Here is a 23,824-nt window from a genome sequence, read left to right on the forward strand (position 1 = left end):
CCTTTGCTCTTTCCACAGAACAATCATCTTCCCTCTCTCACATATCAGTGTTAACTCGGGTCTGTGTACCGGCTCCAAGCCGAGAGAAATTTCTCGGGATATGATCCGCAGTAGGAGGGAAGACTCACTGTCAAGAGAGTACCAGGGACTCTAAGGAGGCGGTAGCAATCTCTAGCCCCACCCCCAAGCGCAGCAGACCCCGCCCCTAAGCGTGCCAAGCACCAGCACGTTCGACTAGGACAAGGCGGAAGTCCTAAGTCCCGCCCTCCGCAAAGACCGCCCCTACTGACATGGACAGGCAGAAGCCTAATTCAATGAGAAGAAAGAACCGGTCGCTTTAGTCCTATGGGGTGCGACAACACAGAACATGAGGGTCTTTCCGGATCTTCGCACGCCCCTGGGTGCTCCAGCCCAGAAGTGTCGTAGCTGAGAGGACCATCTGCGCAGGTAAGGCTGTTCCCATGCGTGGCGTGCATCTGGGCGCCGACGGAGGGTGCGGCTGTACCCACGCAGAGGACAGAGAAGGCAAGGCTGAAGGCAGGAGGAGTGAGCGTGCCATACAAGGCCGGAGTGGGCGTGGGCCAGGACCTGGATCCCCTTGCAGAGTCCAGCCTGCAGTAGACCTCTGCCTCTGTTGAAATTTGGGCTGTGAAGAAACACGAGTCCAGGAGGCCAATAGTACTTTTTGATATAAATTTTGGAAGTTTGTGTTTTAGCCCTTTTTTTTTTTTTGGTTTTTCGAGGCAGGGTTTCTCTGTGTAGCCGTGACTGTCCTGGAACTCACTCTGTAGACCAGGATGGCCTTGAACTCAGAAATCCGCCTGCCTCTGCCTCCCGAGTGCTAGGATTTTGCTTTTTTTTTTTTTTTAAAGGCTTCTTTTATGTATGTGGATATTTGGCGTGCATACACGAGTGTACTGCGAACAAGCCTGGTATTCAGGGAGGCCAGAAGAGATCAGTCATATCTCCTCCAGCTGGAATTACAGATGATTGTGAGCCGCCCTGCGGGGTGCTAGGATTTGAACCTGGGTCCTCAGCATTCTTAACCACTGAGACATACACACACACACACCTTTTAAAAGAGCTTTTATTTTTAATTGTGTATGTGGGTGTGTGTACTTACATGTGTCTGTGGAAGATCCAAGAGACCCAAATGTGTCAAACTCCTGGAACTGTAATTTGAGACGTTGTGAGCTCCCGAATGTAGGTGTTCCATATTGAACTCGGGTTCTTTGAAGAACAGCAAGTGCTCTTAACTGCTGAGCCATCATCTCTCCAACCCTAGCGGTATCTTTATAAGACACAGAAAGAGAGGCTTGCCTGAAGTTGTGTGCAGGCTGGTATTTGGAAAAGTTAGGAAGCCCTGATTGTGGACCAGCCTCCATTCCCTGCCACAGTAAGATGGGTGGTAGTGAGAAACGCAGTCTTTCCACACCAGTTCTAGTGACTTTGGGGAGCGCCACAACTCCCTTCACCTTGGATGACCAGACACAGTCTTGTGTGTGGAGCAGGGCAGTAAGAGGAAAAATATAAAACAAAACAACTAACAACTCCTAGTCAGCTACCCGGAGAAGACAAAAATCCCATGACCTGGAAATCCAGTTGTCAATAACAGTGGAAACTAATCGAGGTGGTGTCCTGTGGCTGATGGAGCCTACAAGTGCAGGATGCTCCTGCATCTCTAATGCAACTTTGTTAGTCAGGTATTGTTAGTTCTATAAGCCTCGGTTTCCATGCTGTGTAGTGGGGTTAACTTATTATGGTTGTATATTTGTGTGTATGTATGATATATGTGTGCAAGTGGAGGTCGGGGGGCAACTTTGTGGAGTTGGGTCTCCTGTGGATTTTTCTCTTTCTTTCTTTCTTTCTTTTTTTTTTTTTTTTTTTTTTTTGAGACAGGATTTCTCTGTGTAGCCCTGGCTGTCCTGGAGCTCACTTTGTAGACCAGGCTGGCCTCGAAATCAGAAATCCTCCTGCCTCTGCCTCCCAAGTGCTGGGATTAAAGGCGTGCGCCACCACTGCCTGGCTCTCCTGTGGATTTTAGGGATGGAATTTATAAGGATAGGTTTGCGTACATACGTGCGTGCATGTGTGGTGTGTGTGTGTGTGTGTGTGTGTGTGTATGCTACTTGTGTTTGATTGCTCTCAAAGGCCGGAGGAGTGTTGGATCACTTAGAACTGAGTGACAGGAGGTTGCGAGCCACCTGATAGTGGGTGCTGGGATCTAAGCTCAGGTCTTCTACAAGAGCAGCAATTGCTTTTAGCTGCTGAGTCCCCTGTCCAGCCTCTTATTTTATATTTTACACCTGAGAGAACTCTTGGTGAGGTATCTGCATTTTCTCATTTTCCTCTTGTGTTCACTCATGGTTCATACCATTGAGGGTGGAAACCTTATTGAAGGGGCCATTTTATCCTGAGTTTTACCAGCTAGTGGTGTTAGCATTTTGCATCTTATTATGTCTTAGGAGTCAGGGACTTACTGAATTTTCCTATGGTTGCATTATCTCTTAACTATCTATCTATCTATTTGATATTTGCTTGTTGTGTGGAAGTTAGAGGACAACCTGAGGTGTCATTTGTCACCTACCTTGTTTGAGACAGGCTCTCTTGTGTTCTCTCTTGTGTTCATTAGGCTCACTGGCCTCAGAGCTTATGAGGAATTGTCTGCCTCCAACTTCCCATAGAGCGAAACTGTCTTCTGAAGATTCCAGCCTGTATAAATGTCAAGGGCTTTGTCTCCACAGCCCCACTGAATATCATAGCATGCTGCTTTATAGTACATTTGCAAGGTCACTATGTAATCCCACCTTACTATGTAATTCTGAGTGCTTCTATAATTAACCCCACACCCCAGGCCCCACTCTAGCCCTTCACTGGGGTGAAGTGGTCAAACAGTCCCAAGCCTCCAACCAAGATGTCCCCCAGTGCTTGGAGTCTATCCTTGGGTAGCAACGAGCCCAGCAGCATTGATCCACTAACCCAAACATGCTGTTGCTCTTATAATGCGCCCACTCCAGGGCCGTGGATGGGATCTGCTGTCTAGCCAATGTTTACTGCCACACAGAGAGCCCCAGTAAACCAAAGCCTTTGCCAGGACCTAGATCATGGGGAATATTGAGGCCAAGCCTGGAGAGGTTATGGGGGAGGGGAAGGCTGGATGGGCTTTTGGGTCCTCTAAACGCTCTTTTTTCCCCCCTGGTTTTACGAGACAGGGTTTCTCTGTGTAGCCCTGGCTGTCCTGGAACTCACTTTGTAGACCAGGCTGGCCTCGAACTCAGAAATCCGCCTGCCTCTGCCTCCCGAGTGCTGGGATTAAGCTTGCGCCACCACACCTGGCTCTAAACACTCTTGATATCTGGGGAAACTGCCTGACAACAGGGAAAACCACCCAGCCTCCCAACGAATAAAAGAAACAGGTAGGCCTTTGCCCCAGATGTAAAAAGGGGCTTGGGAAACTGCTAACAGACTGGGTGCTGGACTTCTGGACCACCCACAAGGAAAGGTGGCGCGATTGGGAGCCAAAGGAGCTGAACCTTTGAAAGCCCCGTAAAAGTGAAAGGAGGTGACCTCCTCGTGACAGGAGCAGCTCCCCAGATTATAACGAGCACTGGCTCCCCGCCTGATAGTGAGCCTGTACCCCAGCTACTCTGTAGTTCCAAGGGAAGTTCAGGGCCGGGCTGGCCTTGACCTCACTTTGTAGCTAATGGTGACCTTTAATTCCTGATCCTTCAGCCTCCGACTGCTAAGTAGTCTGATTACATCCTGGGCCTGCCTGGCTTTGAGTGTGTGTGTGTCTGGAACAGGGCAGGCACCCACCTGGCAGCCAGGGATCAACAGATGACAAAGACTGGATGTATAGGGAAAAATAACAGTGTTAAACAGACTTCTCCCCATTTTCACTTTTATCTCAACATGGCTTAGAATCTAGATTCCTAAATTGCACAGCATCCCATTAGCTTGGTATATCAACGAAATGCTACTGAAGGTAGAATCAACTAAGGAAACTCCGGTGAACGGAAATAGGGATATAAAATACTATACTCCCAGGCATTGTAATGCCTATGCAGTCAATTCCCAGCCACCACATGGTGGCTCATAACCATCTGTAATGGCATCTAATGCCACCTTCTGGTGTGTCTGAAGATAGCTACAGTGTACTTACACACATAAAATAAATAAAATCTTAAAAAAAAAAAAAAAGACTATGTATTTCAAGCCAGGTATAATGGTGCACATCTGTCAACAGAGCATATGGAGGGCCGAGGCAGCAAGAGTCACGCAATCAGGGCCAGCTTTGGCTGTGCAGAGACACCTCTTCACCCCATACCACAAGAGATTGTAGAATTCAAACTGTTTGAGGTTAGTTTCCTTTAATCTAACTGGTAATGCTGTCATAAGTATTCAAGCCTCTGCCCTAGTACCTGGAGCCCTCCCCAGCCTCTTCCTGCAGTCCCTTGTACCTCTCACTCTGGCTGTACCAAACTGCCCGCAGGCTCCTCCCATGTCCCCCTGCCCCCAGTCCTCTATCCTGTCCACTCTTGCTCTCCTTCTAGGATGTGAGTGGTGTCACCAGGCAGAGGCAGAGGCCACAGCCCTGCCCACTTTTCAGTGCCAAGCCCAGTGCCCGCCGAGCGTACACATCAGGTGTTGTGGAAATATATATACTAAGGGAGAATAACATCTAGCAGAAGGAAGCTACTTAGGGTTTAAAGTGAAGTGGGGCTGGAGAGATGGCTTGGCAGTTACAGCTTTGGCTGTTCCTCCAGAGAACACAGGTTTGATTCCTGATGGCAGCTCTTGACTGTCCGTTACTCTAGTGCCAGGGCACCCGAAACCCTCTTCCTGGCCTCCTCAGGTGCCGGGCAGGCCTATAAGTGATGGGCAGACATAGATGCTGGCAAAATACCCATTTTGGTTTTGAATGTCTAAGAAGTGAAGGGGAGCTGGAGGTAAACTCACTAGTAAGACCCAGGGCCCAGGATTCCACCCCCAGCACCACTATTGTAAAGGAAGCCTCAGGGGTTGTTACTGGGAGAGGGGAGGGTTGTTTTGTTTAGCTCAGCAGTAATCTGCACCTAGCCAACTGGGTCAGTGGGTGCTAAGAATAGAAGAAACCACCTTGGATCTCTTGCCTAGCATAGCATGTGCAAGGCCCTGAGGTCAGACTCCAGCCCTGTATCGAAACAAAATAGGAACTCACATCCAGTGAGATGGGAGTGGATAAGCCAAGGTTAAACCAGACAAACAAATGCAGATAGAAACCATAGTATGCATCTTGAAAGCGAGCTTGTATTTTAGAAAACCATACTTAGACATGGGCTGGGTTTTGTTTGGTTTTATTTTTAAGGCGTTGGGGGGGGGGTGTGCTTTTTGTTTTTGAGGGTCTTGGGTAGCTCAGGTTGGTCTCATCTCCCTGTGTGACCCAAAGGATAACCTTGACCTTGCGTTTCTCCTGCCTTCCCTCCCATGTGCTGGGGATTATAAGAGTACCACCGGCCATCTTCGCTTTCATTTATTTTTACTCTGTGTACAGGTGCTTTTTCCTGCACGTTTGTCCGCTCGCTGTGCGGTCGGTCAGTACTAGGAGAGGGCCTCAGTGTGCATGTGGTAGTCATAGGACAGTGGGGTTCTGGGTTCAAACTCAGGTTTGGCAAGGAGCACCCTTACCTCTCACTCAGCAACTTTTTTAAAATCATGTAAATGTGAGGGTAGGGTCTGCACATATGAGTGTGGTCGGTGCCTTACAGAGCCAGAAGAACATGTTGGATCCCCTGGAGTTTGAGTTAACAAGTGGGTATGAGCCACCTGATGTGGGGGCTGGGAACTGAACTCAAGTCATCTGCAAGAGCAGTGTGTGCTCTCTAAACTGCCATCTCTCCGCTCCTTGTTGGGTTCTTTAGGAAGTCTAGGCAGCCTAGGCTGGTCTTGCAATAATGACCTCACTTCCTGGCCCTTCCAAAAGTGGGGGCCATTAGTTGCTACCTCAGTGAGAGCGTTTTAGAATGCGGGGGTCAGGGGATGTGAAGACATGGAATGGGTATGGGGATCGCTCTGCTGGAATGTTCCTGCGCCTTGGGATTCCAGGCGTCACAGGATGTCACCCTGTAAGTGACTCCCTGTAAGTGACTCCCCTGGCGTGCTTTCAGAGCAGAGATGAGAGGGAGCCTTTAAACATAAACTAGACATCTGTGATGTCCCCAAGGATGAGGTGGACATCTAGGGGGGGGGTCTTGGAAAGACATGGGGACAGGTGTTTATTTCTCTGAGACAAGAGTAAGAATTCGCAAAAAAAAAAAAAAAAAAAAAAAAAAGCTGAGGTGGTGGCGCACGCCTTTAATCCCAGCACTTGGGAGGCAGAGGCAGGCAGATTTCTGAGTTCGAGGCCAGCCTGGTCTACAAAGTGAGTTCCAGGACAGCCAGGGCTATATAGAGAAACCCTGTCTCGAAGAAAAAAAAAAAAAAAGTAAGAATCCACATGAGTATTTGTGGAAAAGATGCAGAACAAGTTATTCCTGCCTGGTCACATCTCTTCTCTAGGACAGAGGATTACACTGTCAGTGGTGGGAGGGGACGTTGGGAAAGTGCTAGGAGCAGATAAGGGCATGGATGGCAGCCTTAGCAGTGACCATCGTGAGCATGGTGGAGCTGCCAGGCAAGAAGGAAAGCACACAGCCAGGATGTCTGGCGTTCTGTGTTTCTCTCTCCTAGGAACGGACATGGATAGGAACATCTGGAAGAGTAGGAGAAGACGCGGGCAAAGCCGCCACCAGAGCCCTGCCTTGGGGCAGTGTGACTCCAGTGGGAGGTATGTGTGCAAGTTTTGAAGGGCAGCTTCGCTCAGCGCTGTCCCGGCCTTGTCTGATACCATGCTCAGACAGATGTGTACTCCTCAGTAGGAGCCGGCACTGGGGCCAGCAGGCTGGAAAGCTTGACGCGGTGCCTGCCATCAGCACTCTTCCAGGAAGTGATCTCACAGTCGCACTCTTTGTTCACAGGGATGGCTTCTGACCAAAGTGTCAGCCATAGGCTACTGGTAGAATTGTCTTTTTTTGTTGTTGTTGTTTTGTTTTTCAAGACAAGGTTTCTCTGTACAGTCCTGGAATTCAAGTAATAAGGCAGTGGGCACTGTGTGCCCCCCCCTTTCTTAGATGATATTTACAGTCCCCAGGATACATTTATTATCCTGCTATAATATGCTTTTATCTAACATATAACATATTATGAAGTATAAACATTCTTGTCTCAGAACAAGCACACTCCCTACCCCTTGCCCCATTCTCCACCTGGCCTCACTGAGGACTCCTAACAGGAGGGCAGGAGGAAGTCTGCACATAGCCCTCAGGTTCACAAGTTGCTCCCTCTCTTCAACACATATGCCGATTTCAAACTCTTCCACATGTCTGTCCTGTGTGTGTGTACATGTGTGTATGCACATGCATGTGCTCGTGAGCATATCACGGCATGCATGTGAAGCTGTAACCCTTGGAGGTCTGCTTTCCCGATGTGATCTGTCCCATCTTGCTCTGTGCTGTGAAGACCCTTGGTGAGCGTCTCAGCCCTTGGAGCCTGGAGCACACAGCGAGTCTCACTTCATGTAAATCTCCAGTTTGACCCATACAGTAGGAAGGTTAGCACCCCGCCCAGCGCTGGTATGTTTTGTTAGGAGAGTCACGGGTATTTTCAAATGGGAAAGCCATAATGGGAGCAAGACGTGATCTGTGCAAGAGTCAAGCACAGTTTTGGCAGAGTGGCTTGGAAACCTGTTGGGCACAGCCACCTTTTGGGCTCCACATGGAAAGAATGGAGCAGCAGCCCTTGGAGAGAAAGGCCAGCATTTGTCATGACTCTTAATCCATCTTCCTGCTGATCACAGACCAGCGGCCTCAGAAAGTTCTGGGCCAAAAAGGGAGAGAAAAGACTTTTCCTACATCTGTGCGTGGCATTGGTACTGGTGGGATGCGGGCTTTTCTTTGCCTCCCTCAGCCTAGCTGTGCAGACTTCCTTTTAATGTGTGTGAGGAGAGACATTCTCACCCTGCGTCCCAGTCTAATTGCCACAGACGCCGATGGAGGCTTTACAAATCCAGAGTGTCAGCCATGGCCCCACCCTAATATTACTGAGGAAATTACCTCCGCTCACCAAGGCGTCTCCATCTGTAAAGTTGTCTGGCCAGATAAAATTTAAGCCTTCTGCTGCTGAAGCCACTAAAGCTCACCTGGCTTTGTAAATGCTCACGGGCACATGGACAGAGAGCCCAGCTGGTAATATTCTTACTGGCAAAGAGCTCTGGTTTTCTTGTCATCCTGGGACATTCCAAAAGACCTCAAGGAACACAAGTGCAGAACTGAGAAGATAAGGGCTTCTTGTGACAGGCGTCTTCTTAGGAAGGGAGGGAAGGAAGGAGGAGGTAGAGGAGGAAGGGGAAGAAAGAGTCTGACCCTTGTTTTGGTGATTCACAGAAGCGGTCAGTGCTCTGTGAAGGTCAGGTGAAGGCTACAGATGTGTGTGCTCTGTCGGACCTTCAGTGAGAATCAATGAGAGCTGGCACCTGGGAGGTGGCTGGGTTTGTAGGTAGACTGGTTTTGATTCCCCGGAACCCGTGTTTAACAGTCAGGTGTGGGGCCATGTGCTTGTAACCCCAATGCTGGGAAGACAGACAAACAGAGCCCTGGGGTTCACCTGCCCGCCTAGTCTGCTTCATGAGTTCCAGACCAGTGAGAGATCCTGCCTCAAAAAGATTGACACATAGTATTATCACTTGGCCCCCGTGAGCACACACACACTCCTATTGCCACAACTGTGTGTCAACAGGTACACCACAGGGGCATCTCAGAGCTCACAAGATTCTGGCCACCATGATGCTGAGTCCCCGTCAACCTCGTCCCGCAGAACTGGAGAGTCTTCAGTGCCAGGTAGGCAGTAAACTGGGCAGGGCCCCTGGCCAGCTGGGGTCGGGGGTGGGGGGGGGGAGAGATAAAAAGCCTTCTCCAGCCTCAAACCAGGTAGTGACCCTGCCTGGCTAACCATTCCTCAGCCAGGGCTCTGTCTCCCGCTTGGTGGGGGGAATCAAGAACCCAGTCTTCTTTTTTTTTTTTTTTTTTAAGATTTATTTATTTATTATATGTAAGTACGCTGTAGCTGTCTTTAAACACTCCAGAAGAGGGCATCAGATCTCATTATGGATGGTTGTGAGCCACCATGTGGTTGCTGGGATTTGAACTCAGGACCCTCAGAAGAGCAGTCAGTGCTCTTAACCACTGAGCCATCTCTCCAGCCCTCAAGAACCAATTCTTGACTTGAGGGAATTCTAGAAAGAAGGTGATCCACTGACAGAAGGAGCCAAGTGTCAGTCAGGAGTGATTCTGGGGCAGATGGTCTTCCCAGTACGGACCTCAGTGGCTGACCAGGAATGTCATTTAGCCAGCAGAAATGACACACAGACTCTTTATTATCATTAATCGGGTCTGGTTTTTTTTTTTTGTTTGGTTTGGTTTTTTGGTTTTTTTGGTTTTTTGAGACAGGGTTTCTCTGTATAGCCCTGGCTGTCCTGGAACTCACTTTGTAGACCAGGCTGGCCTCGAACTCAGAAATCCGCCTGCCTCTGCCTCCCGAGTGCTGGGATTAAAGGCGTGTGCCACCACGCCCAGCTTTTTGGTTTTTGTTTTTGAAGGGGGGGGGTCTGTTTTTTTTTTAATTGGGTCAGTTGAATTCTTTTTCCTAAAGAACTTCCAGGTTTTTACTTTGACCCTGAAAAGAACCGATACTTCCGTTTGCTCCCGGGTCACAACAACTGCAACCCCCTCACAAAGGAGGGCATCCAGCAAAAGGAGATAGAGAGCAGGAGGCTGCAGCTGCTGCAGCAAGAGGACATGCAGAAAAAGGTGGGCTACCCTTGGCTACCCAGTGCCTGCTTCTCCCAACAGCACCCATCTGCCGCTGAGAGCAGCTGCCAGTCAGGTGCCCTGTGGCACGTATGACAGACTATGCTATCAGATTTTCCCTGACATGGAAATGATGGATTAAAGACCAGGCAAGAGGCCCCATTTCCCACTTCCCTTTCTGTCTGCTGACATAGACCCTGGCATCTGGTCTCACTCTGTATACACCAGCCTATTGCCTATGAGCAAACAAGAGGTGTGGCACAGACTGGCAAGCCCCCAGACTGCCTCGTATTGGGTTTCTCTTACTGCCAGTGAGGGGAGACTTTCAGAGGACACCATCAAACTTCATTGATCAGATTTCTGTTCATTAATACCTGTGTCCCGCATTGTGTTCTGTGGAGTTAAATATTCTGTTACCCAAACTACAACACAACAACTAGACAGTGATTTTTTTTGTTGTTTTTGCTTTTTGGACAAGGTCTCTCATAACCCAAGCTGGTCTGGAAAGCACTGTGTCAAAGGATAGCTTTGAACTGGTGTCCAGTATCCGCCTCCCCAGTGCTAGAATACCAGGTTTATGCCCACATGGCTGCCTTCACTGAATCTTTCTTTCTTTCTTTCTTTTTTTAATTTATAAACTTAGAAAATTACCAGAGTGGGATTTAATGCATCTTCCCTCCTACGAAAAAACCAGCTGGGTTTTCTCAACTTCTCCAGTTATTGCCGGTAAGACAACATCTTATTTTGTCTTTGGATGTTCTTTCTGTAGTTCACACATCCAGTCAGGAGAGACCTTATGCTATAGATGATCAGTCTTCATAGCTGGGGGTATTGTGGGGTTTCCGGGGATCCTGCTTGAGGTTTAATAAAGACACGGAGACATCTATGTAAGTTTAAGAGAGTCGGCCTTTTGCTGAGAATGTCTCTCAGCTAGCCTCTATCTGAACCAGGCTTCTCCACCTTTGCCTGCATGTGGTCCAGACTGCCTACTTCCCAGACCCATCTCTCTCCCTTCTGCATCTGCCTGCAGGCTCAGCTGGTCTTTAAGCCCCAGCTCTAAGCTATCAGCCCTTTATTACGCAAAAAGCCACACTCCTCACTTGACCAATTGACCTTCCCCAGGGCAGCTTCTCTCTCTTTTTTTTTTTTTTTTTTTTTGAGCTTCAAAAGACTTGCTATTGAGAACCAGCAGCTCAATGTAGAATTGTACTTGCTTTATATGCCTGATTCAATCCCGTGTGTGTGTGTGTGTGTGTGTGTGTGTGTGTGTGTGTGATCTCTTTTGTGATGTCCACTAATTAGGTCTAGTTAGTAAGATAAGATGAAGGGAGAAGACAAAGCTGGGAACTAGGCAGTGAGAAGAGAACCACGTGCAGAGAGGCCGTGGAGAAGTCTGGTTATTAAGTTTAAGGCTAGCTGAGAGACAGCCCCTCCTGTTCTCTGAAGAGGAAATTGAAGTTCAGAGCAGAGTGATTTACTCCAGGTAAAAACAGAAACAGGATCTGTCTGACCCCAGCCCCCAAGCCCATCCCCTTACCCTCTGCTTCCTCTACATGCACGTGAGGTAGACGAGTGCCTACCTCAGGAAAGGCCAGCCATGCAGGGGTAGCATACGGCCTCCTGCATCTCCTTCCTAAGAGGGCAGAAGTCTGTCTGCTTGACCTGGAGAGGAAGCTGTCCCGCGGAAGAGGAAAGGGGCAGCGAGGTGAGCTGTGGCACATCTGACCTCTTCTAATCCACTGTGTGCCCTTCGGCAAGCTGATCGTCTCTCAGGCCCATTTTCTTCATCCCAAGAGAATGTCTGTACTGGGTGACTGGAGAAATTGCTGTACCCTAGCTCCGTGATTTGAGGAAGGGCTACCCAGTCTGTCAGTTGTCCATAGCATTGTGTATGAGCCCTGCTGTGGAAATGGGTGTGGGAAAGGCAGAATCCCAGCTGGCTCGCCTTTTTTATGGTTGAAACATGACCTCCTTGCTTTTGTGGCCCAGACTGGCCTTGAACTTCAGAACTTCACACAGAGCTGGTTCTACACAAATACATCTGCGTCAGTCTTGGGTGTGTGACTGTGGGGTCCAGGCCTTCCCCATGCCCTCCCGTTTCTGTTTCTCTCTCCAGTTTATCCCATGAGCTGCGGGTGAGCTGCATGGAGAGGAAAAAGGTAGAGATTCAGAGCTCAGACCCTTCTGCTCTGGCAAGTGACCGCTTTAACTTCATCATGGTGAGTGAGATGTGTCTGTCGGTGCCCAGGTATGGCTGGCTGCTATTGCTGGCTTGGTATCAGTGTTCACTACGCCTGGCTAATAAGAAGCTGATTACTGTGGGGGGAAAAAACCAAACCAGGTGCCTTCCTTTTGGTTTGGTGGGGTTTTGTTGTTGTTTTTAAGGTGTGTGTGTATGTGTGTGTATGTGTATATCGCTCACCCATTAATCCCATCCCGTGAAATAAACCTGGGTCTGGCCACATACCACGGACAAAGTATCTTGTCCCTGGCTGTGCACAGTGTGGGCCTGATCCATGGGCCATCAGCTGAAGCATGTGGGGGTCCTGCATACCTCCATTATGTCATTTGTAGGAAGTGGAAAGTCTCTGAATCTACTGAGACCTGGACTGGAAGTGAAGACCAACTGCTAGAGTCTAGGGTCCAGTGTACATTGTTAAGGAACCAGAGCGTGCCCTGCACATGAAGGACCCTCCACCTCCATGGGCCTCCTGAGTGCACGCTATCCTTTCTGGAGGCCAAGGGGAAGCCTTGGAGACTGAGACTAGGCAGTGATCTGCTGGCAAGATGAGAGGCTAAAGCCACAGGGTGACCCTTGAGGCTGGTGTTGAGGCATCCTGGCCCAGGAGCCCCTGACAACAGAACATATCCATGAAAGAAGTCCTGGGGCCAGGGCCCAGTGAATGGATAGTGGCTACTTTGCTGTACTGTGCCTGTGGTAGAGCAGCCTCCATGTGACCCAGCATCACATGTGACTAGCTGGGTAGTACAGCCAGAGGACTGGGGAGGCAGCTTGCCACACTTGATTCCCATTATTGGTAGATACATCCAAGCAGATAACTCTTCAAAACTGTGAAGTAGGAGGAATTTCACAAGTGTGTGTGTGTGTGTGTGTGTGTATACTTGTGCATAGGAACACAGTTACATAGCAAAAAAAGATATAGAGATTTTTAGTTTTTTTTTTTTTTTTTAAGATTTATTTATTTATTACATGTAAGTACACTGTAGCTGTCTTCAGACACACCAGAAGAGGGCATCATTACAGATGGTTGTGAGCCACCATGTGGTTGCTGGGATTTGAACTCTGGACCTTCGGAAGAGCAGTCGGGTGCTCTTACCCACTGAGCCATCTCACCAGCCCAAGATTTTTAGTTTTAAACAACAGTGTTACATTTTTATTTAGAGGAAGTGTACTGGGGGCTTTCTAAGACAAGGAGACTCTGTACTCCAGGCTGGCCTCAAACTCAGTTCTCCTGCGAAGTTAGCTTCCTGGGCATTGGGATTACAGGCCCTTTGTTGTATATTTAAATTAGAGCTCTTCCTGGCTTTTATGGTGGTCACATGGTAGAGTCCTCTGTGCCAACACAGAGACCCTTCCAGACTTGTTTCTGAGGTGGTCACTAAGGACACCAGAGTTTCTGTCAGGCCCTCTTTTTGCCATCTTCATCAGTGCCTCAGAAATGGTAGGGCAGACACTGTGAGATCACTTTGTTGGCGTGTAGTCACGGAACGGGAGTAGGTTGGGTTCCTGCCTTATTCCCTGATGGAGAGGAGCGTAGGCAACCCACATGGCTTGGCCTGAGAGGTCACTTGCAGCCCGTTTCCCTCCAGGCAGACACTACCAGTGACCGCCTCTTCACAGTGAATGACGTCAAAATCGGAGGCTCCAAGTACGGCATCATCAACCTGCAGGGTCTCAAGGCCCCCACGTTCGAGGTGCACATGCATGAAAACCTGTACTTTACCAACAGGAAGGTACGGCCTGTCTCCACCCTTGTAGCCTCTTGTCTTTGGACCTAGGCCACTGCTGTAGTTGGCTGAATTCACAGAGGGAAAGGACTTTGTGAAGAATCCAGGAGCAGTTGTCTCACTTTTCCAAGGGACAATGGTTTGCTGGTTCCTGAGAGCCCACAGGAAGAGCAAGGCCCAGAGAGTCTTAACACCAGAAGAGAAATGGAGTTTAGGTGGTTGGGGTGAGCTCAAGGCAGGGTACTTCACTGGCTGTCAGGAATATTCTTTTCTGAAGGATCAGAACTGATCTGGAGGGGTGTGGTTCCTGGAATAGGGCTACAGCGATCACAGCCTAGATGGAGTTCTTTGCTGTGACTCACAAAATGTCAGGTGCTCCATCCAAGAATAGCCTTTATTGCTGCATCAAAGACAGTGACTCCCGTTGGATAAGACATAAGCCATGAGCTAGATACTGGTAAAAATGGCTTGGGGAACCCAGTGTGGTAGCTGTAATCTCACTCAGCACACAGAAGGCTGTGCCCCTACAAGCCGTCTTTTTGCTCTCCCTCCCTCCCTCCCTCCTCCTTCCCTTCCTTTCTTCCTTCCTTCCTTCCTTTCTTTAATTTTAAGGGGCGTGTATGTGTGTGTGTGCATACTTGTTCACATGTGTCTGTGTGTGTCCAAAAGAGGGAGTTAGTTCTCATGGTGCTAGGACCCAAACTCAAGTCCTCTGTAAGAGCAGCAAGTGCTGAGCCATCTCTCTAGTCCCCTACCAGCCATTTTCTAGGAAAGGATCTTACAGTTGTTCTCCAGTCAACCTAGTCTTTCTCTCCCACGCCCCCACAGGTGAACTCTGTGTGCTGGGCCTCACTCAATCACTTGGACTCCCACATACTGTATCCTTCGGCAGGCGAATGGGTTTAGTACTCAGCCAGGTGCTTGCTGGTACGGGCCTAAGCAGCTGTGGAGATGGCAGAGGGGTGTCTCACCTTTTGGGAAAAGTCTACACCTGGGTCCACAACAGGGAGTCTCCATAAGCAACTGAGGTACAGAGGTGACTGTTTCTGGAATGACGATCAAGTTCCTGTGTTCCAGACATCTGGGACTTGATGTGTGGTTGTTAGAGCTAGCATTGGCCCTAGAAGCCTGACTCCCGGATCCACCTGCTCGACCACTGACAAAAAGATTTAGGTTCGTGCGTCACCAGACAGACCCAGCATCTCTATCAGGGAGTCTGCTTTGGCAAGGGAATAAAGTAGAAAGGATAGCACATCCCTAAGAAGGTTACCCAGCATGAGGTGGAGGGAGGAAGCAGCAATTAAGGGAACAGAACACCATGAAGGGAGTTCTTTTGACATCGAGCACAAGACTAGGTCTTAGGCCCTGTGGCTGTAGAACAGTCTGGTCTCTGTCCACTCAGAGCCCTTGGGCTTTTCTCTAGGAATCCAGGAGCCCACTGTGAGGTCGCCTGTGCTCTGTGTGTGAAACTTGTTTCACACATGTTCATGAGTTCAGTCTCGTCACTGGTGAGTTCCTAAGCTTTCATGCTGTCACTGGACCCGAGACTTAGTTCATCGTGTGCACAGGCAAGTACATGTGTGGGCATGTTATACCGCGGCCTTACCAGACTCACTTCACCTTGAAAAACCCCAGTTCTTTAGTAGAAGACGGGAAACAGATTGCAGGAGACTACGAGCTTTTAACAGTGTCTGTGACATTATGTTCCCGAAGAGACGGAAACTGAATGCGGAAAGTGTAAAAAGTGTTACATCTAGACAGTGTTCTCTGCCCTACTTGGTGTTTTATAACTTCCCGAAGGATGCTGATGGTATCCTTCTCCCAGAGGATGGTCCTGTCTGTCCCTGACTGTCCTTAACAGATTTTTTTCCAGGCTGTGCCTCATGGGCCTTGCAGAGACGCCAGGCTGTGCCACCTTGCTCCCCGCTTCACTGTTTGTCAGTAACCACCAAGGTACGGACGGAGTCCTTTCCTTAGCTTTGAGGATGTACATCCTCTGCCTCCCTGGGGCTCACTGAGATGCGGGTACCCGAGGCTGGCTCGGCCCCCATTCAACCCATGGGGAGGGATTGGGCAACCCTGAGGGGAGCTGCCCCACGATTGCTGCATCCTAGAGTTTGCAGCTCTTTGTAAGCCCTTTGAGGTCATGTCAGCCAACTCGAGCAAAAGGACACATAACTAGCCAGTGCAAGACATTAAAACGTTGGCTTGAGCTGCCTCTAGCACTCATTCAGAGGCATTGATTAAGCTCCCATGTGTAGTATGTATGCTGGCTGGCTGGCAGCAATTCGCTCCCCTCTGCATGCTGTCTTCAGACTTTTCAGAGGGTCGGCATCTGCCCGATGCAGTCAACTCCAAGAGTGCAGACTCCAGGCAGAGCAGGCCCAAAGTACAGCTACTGCACTCCCATGTCCAAGCACATTGCTTGACGTCTAGTAGATGGAGGCAATGCACTGTAGCGGGAAATATTACAAAGAATGGCAAGTTTCCACCCTACACCAAGCTTCTCTCTGCCCCAGCTCTCTGTCTCACCACCTCTGCCCCTTGGCTAGTCCCTGATGGCAGTCCTTGTAGCTCCAGTTCACCTGCCTCAGAGCTGCCTGTTTCCTCTCAGCCATCTACCCACTGTGGTCAGCGGTCCCAAACCCCAGTAACCCGGTAAAATCAAAACTCAAGAAGCTTATAATAATCAGTCAAATTTATATAACAATAAATTCTCAATTCACAAGATGCCCAACCAATAATTTCAGAGCTAATTGATAATGATAGAAGCTGGCCTGGCGTGGTGGCGCACGCCTTTGATCCCAGCACTAAGGAGGCAGAGGCAGGCGGATTTCTGAGTTCGAGGCCAGCCTGGTCTACAAAGTGAGTTCCAGGACAGCCAGGGCTACACAGAGAAACCGTCTCGAAAAACCAAAAAAAAAAAAAGAAAGAAAGAGAAAAAAAGATAATGATAGAAGCTGCCCACCTAGATTAGACAAGTTATCCCAAGTATTCTCTCCTTTTATGATATTCATAACTACCTGTGGCTATTTAAAACCACGCGGAACCTGGATCATCTTCCTCTCCCTCCATCTTCCTTTCTTCTTCTGTGTTGTTCCCTGCCTCTGCAACTCTTAGCACTGCCTTCCTTTTCCCCATTCAATCACAGGCTTCTTGTATTAATATTTAAATTAATTGGAAAATTCTGCTACAGTGCCCACCCCAGCAGGTTCCTATGGAAGTAAATGAAGCCATGAGCATTTAGCCCTGTTGGCATCTCACTGCCCAACGACTTATGGGGCATGCATCTTACCACTGAACAGATAAGGACACTGAAGTCTTGGTCTGAGAGTTCTGAGCAACAGAATTGCAGCAGGCTGAGACAGCCTCTGGAGAGGGGAGGGCAACCCACTACTGCTGACATCTTTCTGTTGTGAATCCACCATTGCTATGTTAGAGTTTCATCTGCATGACATCATCAAATCCTAGTCACTTTCCAAAGGCCCTGTCTCTGAAATACGTCAGCATATGGTTTGGGGGTGATTGTTGCAAATATGAACTCTAGAAAACACCTAACTCAAAGCTGGGGTCTGAGCCCCGTTCCCAGTGCTGTCCCAGATCTGTGGTTGCTAGCCTGATATCATGGAGAGATGTCCCTGGGCCTGGAAGGCAGCCCTGTTTTCCTTTGTCTCTCTTAGCAGGTACAGACCAGCCTGGCATGCTCTGTAGTTTCCGGATCCCTGGGGCCTGGTCCTGTGCCTGGTCCTTGAACGTCCAGGCAAATAACTGCTTCAGTACAGGTGAGCTATGGCCATCTCCCTGGGTGTTGAGTACAGAACTTCACAGACCTGAAGACCCCATCCAGCAGCTCCTCTTCCCCAGACCTCCAGCATCCCTGGTCTCAGGGATCCGTTTCTTGTCTCCACCAGGTTTGTTTCGGAGGGTCCTGTTGACCAATGTGGTGACAGGACACCGGCAGTCATACAGGATCAACAGTGATGTCTTGGCCCAGCAGTTTGCAGTCAAGGTGGGTTGGCCTGGGAAGGGTTTCCTCGAATGCTCTGTACAGTGGAACATTTGAGTGATACTCGGTTTCCCTGCTGTAATTCTGGGCTGGTGCCTCTTACAAGGAAAACAAAGCATGGGAAGGATCAGGGAGCTACCTTGTTTGTTTGTTGTTTGTTTGTTGTTGTTGTTATTGGTTGGTGATTTTGGTTTGTTTTGGTTTTCTTTTTTTTTTGTTTGTTTTTGTTTTTTTGAGACAGGGTTTCTCTGTGTAGCCCTAGCTGTCCTGGAACTCACTCTGTAGACCAGGCTGGCCTCGAACTCAGAAATCCGCCTGCCTCTGCCTCCCGAGTGCTGGGATCAAAGGCGTGCGCCACCACGCCCGGCTTTTGGTTTTCTTGAAACCACTCACTATGTAGCCATGGCCGGCCTGGAACTCATTATGTAGGCCAGGCTATCCTTGAATTGAGAGGTCCTTCTTTCTGCCTCATCATCTGGCATCCTGAGATTAAAGGTGTGGGTCTCCAGGCCTAGCAGGATTCACAGGCTACACGGAGAGGGTCTGAGCGGTACAAACACTGGCTGATGTGGAACTGTCTCCCAAGCTCCTTAGCCAGTTGTTAGCAGGTCTTGAATATTGGATTCGTCAGGACAGATCATTTTCAAACCTTCTAAGTTGGGACTGTGGATGCAGCTTGTGAGTAGCCTAGCATTCCATCCTTGGAGCACACAACGAAACAGTGCAGCTCTAACACTAATTCATAGCCTTAATTAGTTTCATATAGAACTACGAAACTTATAAGTTTCAGTTATAACTTCTTGTAAGTTATAGATTTAAAATTAAATTGTCTTCATTACTGTATTTCAAGGACTTAGCTATAGAAAATGCTCTTTCTTTAAAAGAGTGGGAGGAGGGAGTCAACTGACTTGTGTTGGGCAGGAGCAGAACTGGCCACTTAGCCCTTCACCCATCTGTGACAGAACCACAAACTTATTAACCCAGCTGTCTGCTCTCGCCACCAGTCCATCACCCCAGATCCCACCAGAGCCATAGTGGATACAGGGAGACATCACTTAGGCCTTAGAAAAGCAGCCTAAAGGGACCATGGATCTACCTCCAGGCACCTACAGGCTCACTACAAGTGACACTGGAGGAGACAGAGTCTACATCTTCTATCCTCTTACAAGAACTCAGCTTCCTACATGGTGTGGTAACATATACCTTTAATCCCAACACTCAGGAGGTAGAGGCAGGCAGATCTCTGAGTTCTGAGGCCAGCCTGATCTACAAAGCAAGTTCAGGCCAGCCAGGGCTCTGTTACACAGAAGAACCCTGTCTCAAACAAAACAAAACAAAACAAACAAAAAATCAGCTTCCCTTCTAACTCCACTAAGACCAAAACTTCCACCAGCCTCAATGCCAGGACATATCCTTTCTGCCAGGTGGTAAAAACTGGGCACTATTACTCTCTCCACAGACTCCTTTGCTGTTTAATGGCTGTCGTTCTGGGGAGATCTTTGCCATTGACCTGCGTTCTCCAAGTCAAGCCAAGGGCTGGAAGGCTACCCAAGTTTTCCATGACTCAGCCGTGACCTCTGTGCAGGTCTTCAAGGAGGAGCAATACCTGATGGCGTCAGACATGGCTGGAAAGGTAGGGAATACTCACCTCGGGCCTTTAAGATAGCAGGGTGCGGGTCACACAGATGTACCAAGATGCCAGGGTAGGGGCAATCCTGGGAGCTTCTTTGCCGCTCCATAAGCAGCCTTGCCTAGATAGAAGTGCGGAGGGCCTCTGTTCTGTGATTCTGATGGACACAAGGCTTACAAGTCAGAGGCATCTTGTCTTCCTAGTATGAGAAGCAATATGTCACCCCTCCGGCTGCATACCTGGGAGTCGATGTGTGCCCTCTAGACCCCTCCCAAGTAACTGTCTGTGCTTCTGCCTACAGATCAAGCTGTGGGACCTGAGGGCCATTAAATGTGTGAGACAGTATGAAGGTCACGTGAATGAGTACACCTACCTGCCACTGCATATGCATGAGGAGGAAGGGATCCTGGTGGCAGGTGTGTGGGGACTGGGAGACCCCATCCTTCAGGTGCTACCTGTAAGGCCTCTCACATCTTAACCAGCAGAGGGAGAAAGTGGTAAATAAAGGGAATTATGGACCACAGAGATAGCAACAGTCAGCCCTCTATCAGTATGTCAGTGGCAGGCAGCACCCTAGAGACGGACAGGTAGGGACTGAGTTGGACGTTGGGCCTCTTTGAAGCACAGGATTCCATCAGGCACCATCTTGCCTAGAAAGCTCACGTAAGAGAACGTGAGCCATTCTGCTCAGGCCCCCTTAAGAGGATGCTGAGAAATTAAGGGTACCCAATGAACTTGGATCCTGGCCTTCTAACATACTCATGATCTACCAAGGAGCAGCAGCTATCTAGCCACGACACCCTGAAGGAGTTAGACTGACTGCAGGTTGTACTCTCTCCAGGCTACAACCCCAAATCTGTGCTTCTGCCTAAGGAACAGGGAGGAGGCCCTTGCCTCATTTGCAGTCGTCCAGAAGCCTTGTGAGCTGATGTTCCTAAGAAAGTGCTCACCCGTTCCATTAAAATCCTCGGGGGCCAAGCAGCATTACTGGGCTAGGACTTCTCTTAAATGTACTTATCATCTTCATCAGCACCAGCACTGGACTCTTTCCTTTTCTGTGCTGGGTGGTAGACACATGATGAGCCTTTCTGAGAAGCAGGCAGTATCTGCCCAGCTGTAACAGCCAGCCACATCCCCCAAGGACATCTTCTGCCATGGCAGCAGAGTCCCCGAGTCACCGAGTGAGATTTGGAAATCTGACTGCTAAAGCCCCCACAGATCTAGCATCTGGGCCACCATGACCCATGGAGTCCCATGCTACATCGTCCTAAGTTGGAGTCCTGTGAGCTTCAACTTGAACACGTTAACCACCTGCTCTATTTGGGTGTAACTAAGTCGGAAGGTCTTCCTGGGTACTATTTTTCATCCAAAGGGACCCAGCTGCCTGGCATTTGGATAAGGTGAGCTGGACTCCCACTTAAGGACCACCTCTACCCATAAGGCACCGCTGTGCCACAGCCAGCCAGGACATCCTTAGCATTTTGAACACGTGCAGCTAATGAGGGTTCTGGAGCAACAGACCAACGTGTGTCTTAATTTTAAGTAATGTATTAGCGGAAACACCTTCCCCCAGAGCAGTGGTTCTCAATCTTCCTAACACTGCAACCCTTTTAATAAGGTTGCTCAAGTTTCAGTGACCCCCAACCATACAATTATTTCCATTGTTATTTTGTAACTGATTTTGCTACTACTAGGAATTGTAATTCTGATGGTCTTAGGTGACCCCAGTGAAAGGCGACCCAAAGAGGGTCACAACACACGGGTCAAGAACTTCTGTACCAGGGTATTTCTGTTTGGGTTTAGTCACATTTAGCCCTGAGAGGTCGTGAGAAGCAATGTCCACATGCCATACATACTTTGTTTCATTTTCTAACTCACTGTGTTATTTTTTTCCTCTTTCTTAGTGGGCCAAGACTGCTACACACGGATCTGGAGCCTCCACGATGCCCGCCTGCTCAGAACCATACCCTCCCCATGCCCAACCTCCAAGGCCAACATTCCCAGTGTGGCCTTCTCTCCCCGGCTTGGGGGCCCCCGGGGCGCCCCAGGGCTGCTCATGGCCGTCCAGCAGGACCTGTACTGTTTCGCCTACAGCTCGTCCTGTCCAGACAGTCAGGAGGAGGGCAGGTGGGAGCTCCCTTCTGTTTCGAATGAGGACATTTTATAAATGGTGCTTGCTGTATGCAAATGGAGTCCTTCAGCCTCGGAGGGCAGAATGCAAAGCGACTGACATGGGGGGCTGGAGAGATGGCTCAGTGGTTAAGCAATGGCTGCTCTTCCAGAGGACCCAGCTTCAATTCCCATCGACCAACAGGCACCTCACAACCATCTAAGACTCCAGTTCCAGAGAATCCAGCCCCCTCTTCTGGCCTCCTTGACAGCAGGCATGCGTGGGATATGGATAGAACACACAGGCAAAATACCCGTACACATAAAATAAAAAATACATTTTCTTCAATTTTCTAATTTTGCCAAAGTATATTATGTGGAGTAATGTCAATAAAGGCTCAAGAGTAATGAAAGGCCTCACCATAAAAGGTATGTACTTCTTTGCCTATTGAGTTCCATAGACATCTCCTTCATTAGCAAAGTAGGCTCTGGACTGAAGACTGGCAAAGCAGAATGAGAGCTGCAGCTTTCACCAGGGACTGCCTGGTTGGGAGACCACCTGAGCACTGCAGGCTGGGAAGAGCTCTAATGCCCGGGAAAAAGGCAGCTGGGGTGCATAAGGAAAAGCAAGCCACGGCTTTGTTTCTGCGGACTCAGGACCAGGTTTGACACCTTTATATGTGGCCTTCTCAAACAGTAGCAAGGGGTCCCTCCCAGATTTTCTTGTTACCATGCATGGATACTGGATGGGAAGATGTGCTCCAAACAGCCCTGAGCATGCCTTTCTCAGCATCTTCCAGGCTGGAAGAGGCAGCGGCAGCTTTTGCCTTGCCAGTTCCACCCAAGGTCAAGGAAATTGGCTTTGACTTTTTTATAATCTTAAGAGTGGCAGTCTATGAAATATTTATAGTGTTAAAAATCTGGGCTGAGCCGGGCGGTGGTGGCGCACGCCTTTAATCCCAGCACTTGGGAGGCGGAGGCAGGTGGATTTCTGAGTTCGAGGCCAGCCTGGTCTACTGAGTGAGTTCCAGGACAGCCAGGGCTGCATAGAGAAACCCTGTCTCGAGAAAACCAAAAAAAGAAAAGAAAAAAAAAAAAAAATCTGGGCTGGAGAGATGGCTCAGCAGTTAAGAGCATTTCCTGGCTTGCTCTCAATTCCCATCAACCACATTGTGGCTCACAACCATCTGTAATGGGATCTGATGTCCTCTTCTGCTATCTGAAGACAGCGACAGTGTACATATATAATAAATACATATGTATGTATATATATTAAATAAATCTGTAAGCTGATCCTTAAAAATAAAAATCTTTTCTGTCAATCAGTAAAGTAAAAAGCATATGTGGTAAGTTTCTGGTTTAGATTGTTTCTCGAGACAGGGTTTCTCTGTGTAGTCCTGGCTATCCTGGAACTCTGTAGGCCAGGCTGACCTTGAATTCAGAGATCAGCCTGCTTCTGACTGTGGTGTATACCACCACCTCCAGCTTGATTGAGATCTTGAACCTTAGGCTACTGAAGCATCGAAGTGTCCAAGGAAATACCTACTGAGCTTGCCAGTGGGGTTAGAGACTTTAAGAGCAGCGTTAACAGCCTGCTGGACATGTTCAGGTTACCCTCCTATGCCCACTCTGGCCTGCTCTGCTCTGGTCCTCTCCATCCATCCATCCATCCATCCTCCAAGTCCCCAGGAATCTGTGGGAAAGCAGAAGGCAGCCGAGCAGTGGGGTGGGATTGTTAGCCTTTGGCTCCCATCCTGTTGAGACTGAGTGTCTAACTAGAGACCATGGCCTTTATTGGAACACAGCTCTCTTGAGTTCTAATTACTGTTCTATTTGTCTCTAAATTCATATTCCTATTAGTCAGGATACTCCCCAATTAAGCAAATACCCATGAATATTCATCTTTTCCCCCAGGACCCTATTATGACATTCAGAAAACCAAGTCCTCAAAATGGGTGAGAATATCATGTATCTACTATTTTTAGTGTCTCACTTTTTATTTGATCCTTGTAACAATTCATACAGGAGTCAGGGAATAAATAGTAACATAATTATCAGTGTCGTCTTACAGATGAAGCCAGGGTCCCTCCCTGCTCGGTGATACAGCAGGAGGTGCCACTGGCTTCAGGTGAAAGCTGTTGCAATACTAAACAGTGTCCTCTCTTCAGAGCTGTATATGATCTGAGCAAAAGCACACAAGTAGACTACAGCAGCCTGGGAAATAACAGG

The 23,824-nt window shown here is 48.8% G+C and overlaps 1 protein-coding gene across 3 annotated transcripts; it reads left to right on the forward strand.

Annotated features, from left to right (window-relative positions):
* The first annotated feature begins 285 nt into the window (after window positions 1–285).
* On the forward strand, window positions 286–22,479 carry Dcaf4 (DDB1 and CUL4 associated factor 4). 3 transcript variants are annotated; one of them, XM_029484426.2, is made up of 15 exons: window positions 286–447; window positions 4,247–4,359; window positions 6,709–6,805; window positions 8,812–8,912; window positions 9,724–9,881; window positions 10,525–10,607; window positions 11,998–12,100; window positions 13,713–13,856; window positions 14,679–14,728; window positions 15,724–15,803; window positions 17,531–17,632; window positions 17,762–17,859; window positions 19,316–19,489; window positions 19,788–19,902; window positions 21,391–22,479. In XM_029484426.2, the coding sequence occupies exons 3-15, from the start codon at window positions 6,717–6,719 to the stop codon at window positions 21,651–21,653; spliced, it is 1,560 nt and encodes a 519-aa protein (XP_029340286.1). In that variant the 5' UTR covers window positions 286–447; window positions 4,247–4,359; window positions 6,709–6,716; the 3' UTR covers window positions 21,654–22,479. The 3 variants fall into 3 exon arrangements, with proteins under 3 accessions (XP_029340286.1, XP_021034250.1, XP_021034249.1); XM_021178591.2 differs by lacking the exon at window positions 4,247–4,359; XM_021178590.2 differs by lacking the exons at window positions 286–447; window positions 4,247–4,359 and having other exon boundaries at window positions 6,678–6,805.
* The last annotated feature ends 1,345 nt before the right edge of the window (window positions 22,480–23,824 follow it).

The sequence above is a fragment of the Mus caroli genome, unplaced genomic scaffold (genome assembly GCF_978045245.1).
Source record: "Mus caroli unplaced genomic scaffold, Mus_caroli_1 scaffold_14, whole genome shotgun sequence".
Classification (NCBI taxonomy): Eukaryota; Metazoa; Chordata; class Mammalia; order Rodentia; family Muridae; genus Mus; species Mus caroli.